Source organism: Manacus candei, unplaced genomic scaffold, assembly GCF_025592945.1.
Source record: "Manacus candei isolate 608988 ecotype Guabito, Panama unplaced genomic scaffold, ASM2559294v1 h1tg000060l, whole genome shotgun sequence".
Taxonomy (NCBI): domain Eukaryota; kingdom Metazoa; phylum Chordata; class Aves; order Passeriformes; family Pipridae; genus Manacus; species Manacus candei.
In genome coordinates this window covers 3318485-3330626 of record NW_026138108.1, presented here as the reverse complement: position 1 = coordinate 3330626, position 12142 = coordinate 3318485, and the positions used below count along the sequence as shown (strand labels likewise).

General features: G+C 44.0%; 2 protein-coding genes across 12 annotated transcripts in view; one reads left to right on the top strand and one right to left on the bottom strand.

Moving 5' to 3' along the window:
• Positions 1-5161, bottom strand: part of AP2A2 (adaptor related protein complex 2 subunit alpha 2) — a 48256-nt gene extending 43095 nt beyond the window's left edge. For all 4 annotated transcript variants that reach the window (XM_051804222.1, XM_051804224.1, XM_051804223.1 and 1 more), the window contains exon 1: positions 4985-5161. In XM_051804222.1, coding sequence (XP_051660182.1) covers positions 4985-5051 — 67 coding nt within the window. In that variant the 5' untranslated portion in view covers positions 5052-5161. The remainder of the gene's footprint in view (positions 1-4984) is intronic.
• Positions 5162-5438: 277 nt separating this feature from the next.
• Positions 5439-12142, top strand: part of CHID1 (chitinase domain containing 1) — a 111296-nt gene continuing 104592 nt past the window's right edge. For 2 of the 8 annotated variants that reach the window (XM_051804227.1, XM_051804226.1), the window contains exon 1: positions 9701-9925. The gene's annotated coding sequence lies outside the window, so the exon portion shown is untranslated. Of the gene's footprint in view, positions 5735-8380; positions 8454-9579; positions 9629-9700; positions 9926-11359; positions 11434-12142 lie in introns of those variants that run through there. The other 6 variants (XM_051804230.1, XM_051804228.1, XM_051804229.1 and 3 more) reach the window with 6 other exon arrangements.

Below are 12142 nucleotides of genomic sequence, written 5' to 3'. Positions count from 1 at the left end.
AGCAAGCAAGATGCCTTGCCTTCAAATTCTTTCAATGAGATAAGTAATCTAAGAATACAAGTAAAGTCATTGACTGTCTGCAGAAGTGATTAAAGTCCTACTTTAAAACTATACCCAATGCAAATAAGAACCTATACCTTAAAGGAACTTTGCCTACACACTAAAAGCTGTATTACTGACATAAAATAATCACTGACAGATAACTAAACCAAGTTGTATGTGCTCAACTCCCCCTGTAAAGAGTTTGTTTCACTGTCTGGCTGTTCTTACAGAGAACAAATAGCTCTATACATACCCATGTATGTAGTCATTTAATCCATGTACATGCTCCTCCCTCACACACCTGTAGTGCAGTCCATAACTACCATTCATTCAAACAGGTGAGCAGCATATGAGGAATTTAATGAACCAGCCTTTTTCAATCCCCACTTGCTTGTACGTAACCTGATGCATCAGTCCCAGTTCAGTCAAGCAAAGCTACATTTTGGGAGGCTCAGCCTCTGGACACTACCCTTGCCCAGTACAAAGAAGAATCAATGCATTAAGTTCTATGAGAGAGGACAGACCTTTATTTAATACATTTGTTGGGTTTTATTCAAGGAAAAATATAGCCTGAGGAGAAAGAAGTGGCATCTTGGAAAAGAACATATACAGAAACATTTGGAGAACAAACTACAGGAATCCTTCCTCCCTCTGTCTGACTTTCAGGCAAGAAAGTTATCTAAAGTAGTGAGGGAAATTAGGAACTATCTTGTCCTCCAAGCCTGTGACAAAAGCAGCTTTTGCCTCTGTGTAGACACATTTCATCAACTCAAGAGTAGAGGACTTCCCAATTTTACCATGGAGCAGGTGGTTACCAGTAGTACACTCAATATTATAGAAACTATTTCTGCACTACTGCAAATGAAAGGACAAAAGCAAGCTTTCCCAGTTTTCAGGGGGAATAGTAGGTAGCACTGCTGTTGCAGCAGAAGAAGCTGAGTGACAAATGACTTAAAAGTGCTTCATTGTGAGATAAGCATAAAGCTGCACTCAAAAAAAATGACAACAGACTCCTGATGATGCATCTGTCAGCTAAGACAGCTGGGGAGTTTACAAAGCACCATCTTGCATAAGCCAAATCATTTCAGCAGTACTGCAGGAATATGCAAGAAAAAAAGATTTAACATACTATTTAAGAATAAACATTTCTTGCAGGAGTCCATATGTGTGTAACACATGCAGATCTTGTTAGGGTTTAGTTCATGAGGCACTTAATCCATGCAGTTGACAAGGACTCTTCCTGACCTGAACTCCTGAGTTTGGATAGTACTTCACCAAATCACAGGATTCAGAGCTTTCCAGCTCCACCATCACCACAATCTTTTGTACAGCATAGTCACACCTAATTATTTTCTCAGTGGGTCACATTAACTAAGCACTAATTAACTGGGCTATTATAACCAAGGACTTCAGTCTGGCTTTCAATCTGTAGTTTTCTTGTCTCTTCTCTGGTGTCTATAAAAGATAAGCTACAAAGCTATTTACTGTAGTAATTCATATATGTTATAAAACAATCCAAATGAGCAAGTTTCTAGAAAAGCCCATACGACTACTGGCAAACTGACAGACATCTAAAGGGTTATTTTATCTGCCATCTGCAGTAGGACCTCTATGTGCAAAATGCAGAGCCTAGAACGAGAAGCTGCCCTGAAACAAAATTCTGGAGAATGATCAGGAACTGCAGGATAATTAATTTTCTTATATTATCAGATTTTGAAAATTCATTTGATATTTATACGAATAAAAAACATTTCATTTTGAAAAAAGACAATACAACAGTTTCACAGAGACTAGAGCGAAGTCAAAGGGCTAAGAAGACTTTTTTCCCCTTAAAATATTTTACAGTTGCTGCTACAAGTAGTATACCAACTTTTTTTTAATTAAAAGCTTCACAGACATTTGAGAAATCAGCATACTCTTAACTAGTCTGCTTTAACAAGTCACATGTGGCACAGAAGCATTTAGGACAGAGAACAGGAAGTTTAACAGATAAGCCAAGTGCCAAAAATATGTCTAATCAACACAGAAGTGACAACCAACCTTTTAACTATTAAAGACAGACTTGTAGCACGAGCTGTTCATTCACAATCAAATACAGTGGTAAACTGCTATCAAGTAAGACTTAATTGAAGCCTGTAACAGACTGGCATAAACAGATAGGCAAGACCAGCATCACTCCTGAATCAGTAACATAATAAACTTGTAAGAGAATTATGTATTATTTAGTGCTGCAGACATTGTAGGTACAAATGCCCAAGAAATAAAACTTAATGTAAGAAGATCAGGCATTTCCAAAGGTAGGCAGTCAAAATCTATATAAGTAACCCCCGAAGTTTAGGTTACTCTATTAACTTGAAATCTGGGCACAGTCAGCACACAACAACTGCATTTTCATTTTTCAGCAACACCTAGAATGTAGAATCCTTATCTTTGCAAAATCTTTCAGAAAAAAAACAAACCTACACCATGTTTCACCATTATTCATAATCTGGAAGGGCTACTGGCAAACTCAAAATGTCAGGCCTTACAGGAGTATTACAAAGACACATGAAAAAGCCAAAATTCAGACTGAAATTAAGAATGCCAGCAGGAATTTTGCACATCACTGCAACTGTCAGATATTTAGTCCAATTTTAAGGCTAGAAACAGAGGTCAAGAGCTGACTTGGTGTCTAGCTTCCCTCCCATGTCAGAAAAGGAACATTTTCTTTGCTTTACAAGTGAAAAGATTCCGTTCACCTAACGGCAGTTACTTTTTGTTCTTGACAACATCTAGCTCCTTACTGAAGAGGGAAAGAGGGAGCTTCAGCCAACACCAGTGCCTGCAAAGCACAGTCTCTAGAGAATACTCTCAAGTATTTTTGTGAATCTTAGTGTTGCCATTAGACAACTATTAGGAAATCTCATAGATCACCTACTAGTGGGAACTGTGAGCTCTTCTGCAGCTATTTGGAAAGTGTAGTTACTTTCTTCATTATGAAGATGAGAAAGATACACAAGTAATTACAATTACTATTCTCCCAAATAGCTGTCTGGACAGTAAAAAAACCATTTGAGAATACCAGTATTTGTTTAAATAGTGATAGTGTCAACATTATATTTGTTTCACAAGTAAGTTACATCTGCTCCTGCAGATACTGAGAGCATGAGAGGTTTGTTGTCCCTTCTGGACAGAGAGGTAGTTTCAGCACTGTTCCCACACTGTCTATGCACTAGCAAACTTGAGAGGAAACTAGTAGTTAATCTGTTATATCCTACAACCTTAAATTTTGTTATTCCACATTTCCAAACACATGTTACAAACCCAGAAGCTTGAATGCTTCTCTTGTATTTCTCTCTACTGAACTCCACTGAAAACAAGAGTGCACAAATGCATTAACCAACTGCAAGACACAAGACACTGAAGAATAAAGTCATGCTACTTCTAGCTAATGAATGAAAACAATGATTACAAAATAGCAGGTACATACAACAGCAAGTCCTAAAGGCCATGACACCAAGTGAAACTATGTTACACATTGCACGGAACACCAGGACACTGGGAAATTTTCAGTAAACAGCCAGGCCAACCAGACAAAGCACAAGAGCATTCGCGTAACCTTGAACTGATATACATCTTATAAGCCACCTTCTACACATACAAGAGTGAAGTCTAAAGAAACCTAAGGACCTGCAACTCTGTTCTTCAAAAAAGCCAACTACTGAGACAGTTTCTGCTATAAGGAAAATTATCGATCTTGAATTTTGCATACAGAATCCAGATTTACATGGCTAGAAGTCCACATCACCTGACTTTAGTTTAAGGAAGCTCTGCATTTAAATGGTCTCATTTTACCAGTATAATTTTTCCTCAGCTTTTTTTTTGCATTAGAAATCATCAAAATGAAGAGCTTTCCAAGCCACTATGGTTATACCAATACAAGACCAGTTAGATCATTATAATTCACATTAAAAAATTCTCCAAATCCGTTTTCATCTGTTAGAGAGGGGATCTTATTGTCACTGCTTTTAAAATAGCCTCAAGTGATCTACAGACACACGGGTGGACAAAATAGAGCTGTTTCATCACACCAACCACAGCGACCTTAGCCCTTCCCCAGGCAATTCCTGCCACATCATACACTTAAATCTCTAACTCCGATTAATATTAAACCATCACATGCAATTCTCGGACAGAAAGGAAGGCTGAGCACTGGGCTATGCCCTCAGACATACACCTTGCCCCCCACACCAAGCAGCAGCAGATTTGTGCTCCTCATCTCTGCAGCACACACTCACGGCCATGCTCCTCCCGCTTCCCTCAGGGGAACACAACCGCACTCCTCTCCATCCCATGTTTAATTACACTGATCCCAAGCGCTGATCTTCCGTCAGAGCAGAATCTTAAAGCCAATTTAAGCCAAGCCTAGGCACAACGCACTGAGGGCCCCGTTCTCAGGCGCCTACGAAGGCCTGTTTTCCATCAGTGACGTGATGAGCCGAAAGCCGCTCAGGGATCTGGAAGGAGCCCAGGGACGCCTCTCGCTGCCCCGCCACACACCCACCGCGCCCCGGCACCGCTCCGGCATCACGAACAAGGGCGGCACCGACCACCGGCACCCCCTGCGCCGGGGCGGCCACCGCGACACCCGAGGGCGAAGGGGGGTGACCGAGGTGGTCAGGGACGCAGGGAAGCACTGCAACCCACCCACCCAAAACCGCACAAACCCACGGCCGAACGCCTTACGCTACCCCCCCTCCCCGCCGCGCCGCCCCCCCGAGCGCGTCGCCATTTCGTGAGGCAGGAGCGCTCCGAGCTGCCCGCTGCGGGGACCAGGGGGAAGCTCCGGGCTGGGGATCGAGAGGTGAAGTCCCGACCCCACGGGGCAACAGCCCACGGCGACGCCCGGCCCAGTCTGGCCCAGCCCAGCCCAGGCCCCGGCCCCGGCCCCGGCGCCACTCACAATTGCGGATATCGGAGATGAAGACCGCCAGGCCTCGCATGCCATCGCCCTTCGACACCGCAGGCATGGTGGCGCTGGATCACGGCCGCCCAGGGACGCGACACGCCGAAACCCCACAGCCGCCGCCCGCTCTCCCCGCGGGCTGCTCAGGCCGCTCCGCCGCCGCCGCCGCCTCCGCAGCGCGCAGGCGCCGCCGAGGCTCCCGCGCCCCCGCAGCCGCCGGGCGGGCGGCGCTCGGGCGCCCCCTGCCGCGCGGAGGCGGGAACGCCGCGGGCCGCGCCGGGCCCCGCTGCCTCCCTGCGCTGCAGCCCCGCCGGGCGCGGCCCCGCCCGGCCCCCGGGATGGCCCCGGGGTGTCCTGCGGCTCCCGGCCATCCCCCGTGCAACCCTGCGGGCCCTGGAGCTCGGCGGTGTCGCTGCTGGGACGCGATTACCAAGTCACCGCACACCGGGGCAAATGGGCCCGGGTCGAGGCGAGGGGCGGCAGGACGGCGTCAGCCGCTAGGTCCGTGTGGGAACCCACTGCGTGCTCCGGGCTCGGGAACAGCCTGATCCCTTCCGCTCCCCGTGCCCCTTACGGTCGACAAGTTTGATCATTTTTGAAGGTGAAATATCGAGCTTCACAGTTGCCTCAGAGGATGTAAGAGCTGAGGGGAAGGAGAGGGACGGCAGATCAGGAGACAGGAAAATTTCGCTAAGCTTTGAGCAGGCTGTTAATCTGCGATTTTATTGCAAAAATATGGAGAGCAAGGTACAAACTCTGAATGGTGCCATCCGTAAGAACATGCTTTCCACAAGGTGGACCCTGGGAGGCCATGCCTTGGTCCTGCTGCTCCATAGGGACCCCAGAACTGTACATGGGATCTGTTTCATGTAGCCTGCATGGTCTCTGAACACTGACCAGCCCAGGAGCTACTGTGTGCGGCTCCATCCTTAGTCACTTAGCCCTTGTGAGCCTGCCATCAATAGCATGAGTGCTGCGTCTGCTCTGTGTTACACAGCAATGTACACCCACTGGCTCCCTGGGCCCGCAGACTGCAAACCCAGGGCCACGTGTTTCTCCTGAAGGCTGCGAACATGCAGAACAACACAGTCCCACGCTACATCTACTCCTGAGACTGAAAACATTTCAAGGTTAAACTGTCTTAAACATGCCGAAGAGGTAGGACTGCGCAGAGCATTTAATCACATCAACCAAAAATAGATTCAAATCGTGTCAAAACTGGTCTAGTCTGCCTACCCAAAAGTATGGTGGGAGCTTCAGCTGTAACACAAGTGATTAGTATGCTTAGTGGAAAATAATGGGGTTTAGGGCTACTGGAGACCTAGCAGTCATTTCACCTCTTTTCCAATATACTTCAAGCCATTTCATTTCACCTGTTCTTCACCCCCCACCCCACCCCTCTAATTGAACCCAATATCTAGCTGTTAGCTACAGTCTATCTTCCAGAAAGGCACTTAGTCTTGCTGGCACAAACTCACTGTTTCCCTGGATAGTTTGTTTCCATGGTTAATCCTTGTTTAAGAGCTTGCATCTTGTTTAGGCTCCTCAAGCTCCAGTGCCTTTAAGTTAGCGGTACGTTTTTCTGTCATAGAGAAAGAACTACATAATACCTGATACCTCTCTGGTAGTGGCTGTACACCTCAGTTAGGTCTCCTCGCAAGTGTCTGTTCTGCATGTTTTCAGGATACCTTGTTACATGAGTGTTTTTTAGGTGTGTGTCTACTAGAAAGACAAGATGACAGCATGTGGTAGTCATGCAGATATCCCTTTGTCCCTGGATCCATTTTGTAGACCAAGTGCAAGTACAGGCAGTCATGCACAACTAGTCTATTATTCTGTACAGATTCTCTGTAGGCTTACACAAAGAAAGCTTTCCTTTTTTACAGCTTTACAAGTAGATTTTTATGCTTATATATAATTTCTGTACACCCTTAAACATCAAAACCTCATATGAAAACTATATGAAGTTTTTTCTGTAATCAGAAAAAAAAAAATCTTTGTTGAGGTATCCAAAATGTTGAACTAACTTCTACTCTTAAGAGCACAGTGACACCTAAAGGCTAGCCTATTGGTCCTGTCTGGCTGTGTTCCAATCAATACTGCAAGTCACGCAGGTACATACACTTCAACTGCCTTCTCAGTGGTGGCTTAAATACTGACTGAATAGCTGTGGCAGTACCAAGCTAAGTATGAACTGCAAATGATTCTTGAGAATGGGGCAAATAGTCAAGTGGTTAACACATATGGATATCTCTAATTTTGTAACTATACAGCTAAATGTTTCGTTTGAAGGAGCTCAGTGTGCAGTACACATACCCTGATTATTTTATATCAATATCCTTTGACTGACTTTTGAGGCTTCACTATATTCATCCTTGCTCCCTGTCTTTTTGCCTCAAGAATGGCTTGTGCAATCAGGACAAATGTGTAGCCATATGTCCGCCCTTATGTGTCATAACTGAGAACTTATTAGTCTGTTTCAGATAGTTTTGGTAGGGACAAGATGCAAGTTTTATGTGAATAAGTAGATAGCTAGAGGCAAGAGAGCCTGTAATGGTCTCTAGATGCGTCCTGATTGAAAGAAACATTGTAATGTGAGCTCAGCTGTTACCCAGCTCAGAGTTCACACTAGGAACAGCCTTCTGCAAACACATCGAGTTTGTTATTCTGAAAAACATTTTGGTTTGAGTCTAACATGTATAAAACACCAGTCTGTGTAAAAACAGATGTTTCACCCATCTGACAATGCTGTAATTTTTAAAGAGATTTCCAATTACTGTAAAATCAGCATTAAAGAGGAAATAGTGTTAAGAAACATTTTCCTATTACACAAAATGTTTTGTATCACATCTGTATGCCAGCAAATCCACAATGTCTGTCCCTTCTTTTCCATTTCACATGGAAGTTGCTTTATTAACTTTTCAGAATTTCACTGCACTTTGGTACAAAGACTTGAATAATGCACTGACCTTCATAAAACTATTACTACTCAACTGAATGTATCCAGTTGTGGGAACTACAAAAAAGGAATTGTTCCTTTTCCTTTGTTACTTCTATTAGATTTGTACCATCAATTATTGTTTTCTTCTTCTCCTCATGATCATTCCAGCCATTACTGGCAGTAAAAAGAACTAAGTAGAAAACAGAATGGGTGGCTCCTCCATGTGTACACTCAGTCCTGTTTCTGCACTTGACATCTAACATTCATTATCCATTAACAGAGAGCACAATGCCTTCTGCCATGCCAGAGTATCAGATGTGCTGCTTTCAACACTAAAATCCACAAAGTTAGGATAATACCATTATCATGAAACTCAAAATTTCCAGAAATTTTGGATGGATATGGTTCACTGGCTAGACTTTTGTTCAGAGGAATAATATTTTTTTTTTCAGTGCTAAAGAATGTTCATGAAGATCTTTGTTACACAGGAAGGAACAAAAGAAGAGGGCATAGCAGCAGACTAAGGTAACCTTTCAGTTCAGCTTCTATGAGGTCTCATCAAGAAAGAAAGCAGGCCACAGGAAGGTCTCTTTTGGGAAGCACACTGCCAGGATATGCTGGGCATGACTGCATCATGACATAACACATCCTTTCATTATCAAGTCTTTTGATATGGTATTTAGTTCCTGCAAGCAGCCTGTGAAATAACAGGGTTACAACAAAACTTGGGCTGCAGTAAAAATAGCAGTAGCACAAGCATATTGCATGCAAAAACACAAACTGTAGAAGGTCAAAACAGGAGAAAATAAAAATCTCAATTTAAAACATAATCTTTTATTTTTGAACCTGTTAAGAGCCATCTGGGATTTGGCTCCTCCTCTCTGCACACCAAGAGTTAGCAGTATTGCGTGCAGACTCTCTGCAGCCTTGTCTATACCATCATTTTGCCTCCAGGCCAGTGTGTGTATTTTAGCCAAGCTCCCGATTTACCTACACTATTTCACAGATTCACAGAAACAATTAGGTTGGAAAAGACCTCTGAGATCACCGAGTCCAACCTATGGCCTAACACTACCATGTCGATTTGACCATGGCATTAAGTGTCACAGCCAGTCTTTCCTTGAACACCTCCAGGAACAGTGACTCTACCAGCTCCCTGGGCAGCCCATTCCAATATCTAATCATCCTTTCTGTGAAGAGATTCCTCCTAATGTCCAGTTTCAATCTGGTGCAGCTTGAGGCTGTGTCCTCTTGTCCTGTCACTTGGTTGCCTGGGAGAAGAGGCCGCCCCCCGCCTGGCTACAGCCTCCTGGCAGGTAGTTGTAGAGAGAGAGAAGGTCGCCTCAGCCTCCTCTTCTCCAGGCTAAACCAGGAGCTGTAGCTATTTACTACAGCTTGGGCTAAACCAGGAGGCTCTTCACGGGAATTCACTGTTAGATCGTGACTAGCATTTGCTTCCTTGGGGTACTGATGACCCCCAAAGCGACCGCACCCCTGCACGAGACGGGACAGGCCATCAGGCGGCTCTGCCCCGGGGCTCGGTCGGGATATGGCGTCGCTCCCGCGGCTCCCGGCCCGCCCGGAGCGCCAGCCTGGAGCCGCAGTGGGCGCCGCTCGCTCAGCCCGCCCCGCCATGTTGGCGCGGCCCCGAGCCGGCGGGGCGGTGCCGCCCGCCCGCACTTCCGCGGCGGCGGCGGGCGGTACGTGGTGTCCGCGGGCCGGGCGGGCAGGGCCGGGCGGCGCGGCCGTGCTGCGGCGGCGTGGGGGCCCTCGGCATTGCCGCAGCCGGCTGGGGGGAGACACGGCACCGGGGGCGGCCAGCGCAGCCCCACCGGGTCTGAGCTCGGGGGAGGCCGCGGCGGGGCCGGCGCTGCCATAGCGGGCGTGCAGCTGCCGGGGGAGCTTTGGTGTCTCAAGATTCAGACGAGTGGGGGAGACAGTTCTGACCATCAAAGTAGAGCTGTCTTACAAGAGGAAAGGGTTTAATGTTTACACAGGTTAGAAACGGATTTATCCTCGCTCTTCACTCCCCGCTATAGCTTTTATTGATTTCATTTAAAAACGCATCATCAGCGTGCCTCCTGGTCTTTCCTTACTAAGTGATGCAGGCTCCTTCTGCAGCTGCAATAAGAATCTATTACAGTACAGTGCCAGCCTCCAAGATTATTTAGTTTCTTTGGTTGCTTATTTTGGACAGCCTAAATCTATGACAGCTTTTCTCCCTTTTAAAAATAAACATGGATTTAAAATAGCTGACTAAAAGTATATTATTTCAGTTGGAGACTGGGGTTAAACAACATTTGTGACCTGGCTAAAAGAGAAACCTGAGCTTCAGATCAGTTTGTCAAAAGATGTTTTAAACTTTAAATTGTCGATAGTACCAGTTGAACAAGGACACAGATAGTCTTCAATTCTGGTTGCATTTTGCAATGATAAAGGAGATAAACAAGAATGCCAAGCAAATACAGTTTTACTGAGATTAGTTAGTTCAAGAAGAGTTTAAAAATGGTGGTGAATTTGCAGAAGGAAAAACTTGATGAGGATTTAGTTTTGTAAAGCTTGCAAAATTCATGCTTATGGTTTCCATAAAGCACATTTGACTAATTCATCTTCATGTATTAGAATGATGCCATCTACTTAAATTTCACTAAACTGATGTTGTTAAAGAACAAATTATTAGAATAAGTTTCCAACCAAGAGTCAGAAACCGTTTTGCAACAGGCTCAGTGCCTTCTATCAATTTGGAGTGGATGTTGTGTTGACAATAGTTGGCAGATGGATACGATCATGTCAAGGAAATGAGCACATTTTGATGTCTAATTGGAGTTCAGTAATGGTTTTTTAAACTTTGGCTCTTCAGCTGTTAGACATTATCTTCTTTTCAGGGAAGCGGATGCAGTTGCTAATTGTTTTTGAAAGTGAAATCAGACACCTCCAAATCAATATATACGAGCTTCTGGAAGAATTGATATCCTGTCCAAATAGCTAAGACTCGTATTGACTATTCAGGATCTCAGTTGTTCTTCCCTGAAGTAGTTTACAGATCTTGCCAAGCTAGGTGGAGCAGAGGAGATGATATCAAGAGCAATCTGGTTTTCTGATTTTTTAGGATATGGAAAACAAGGAGGTTACCAGTGACCTTGAAGTCAAAGTAGAGGCATAACACCTTAATTATTAATAATTGTGAATTTCAAACTGTATAGCAATTTAGCTCTTACCCTGCCCTCTGGATCCAAGAAATATTAGGAGGCTTTCTGCTTTTATTTTGCAGTCTTTACAAGATTTGATTAAAGCCTTCAAATAATTTTGTACATGAGGTTTTTGATACTTTGTGTTCTTTGGTGATAGTGACATTGGTTTTTTTTAAGCACTTTTGCTGCCATCATTCTTCTGCTTTGTTCCCTACTCATGTATTCCTCGCTTTTTTGGCAGAATCTCTAACTCCTACAATAAATACCTCTACTTTTTAAAACCTCACTGCTAAGCCAGAGACATCCAAATGCGAGTAAGTTTTTTGGGTTGTTTATCTGATCTCTACATTATCCCTGCTATTTCATTAATTACATTTGCACTGAACCTTTAAGGTTCCTTCTACCACAGTAGTCTTTTAGAATGTTCAATCTGCTGTTATGGGATTCCTCACCTGATGTTTTGTACAGAAACAAAATACTCAAACTTTGAGCAGCACTTCTTATCAGTGTGAACAGGACAAGTATTGTAAATATGACTTGTAGAAATGAGCTTGTAAGTCTTTAAAGTGAGTGGTAGAGTAACAGAGGAAGCAAGACAATTTTTTAAGTGTAACAAAACCTCAGAAAATTGTGAAAAACATAAACTTTTTTCTTGTCCATCAGGATCTCATAATTATGAGAAGCAACCAGAATATCTAGAGCCACTAGTTTATTATACACAAAAGTATATAGTCCCAGTTTGATACTTCCACAATTAGTAACAGATTGCTTTTCATTCTGTTATTTTACTTCTTTTGCCCTGTTTTCTCTAATGCCTAGTATTTTTTCTCTGTTTTCTTCTTATTCACTGCTGGGAATTAGGCTGGAAAACCAGTGCTACATATGAGTGGGGATAGGCTGAAAAACAAGCTCTGGCTGTATTTGTTTATTTTTTTTTTTTTTGTAAAGTCTTTCCTCTTAGAGAAATAAGGTGTGATAGATAAATAGCACAGAACAGAACTGTTCTCTACTAATTCTCAATTC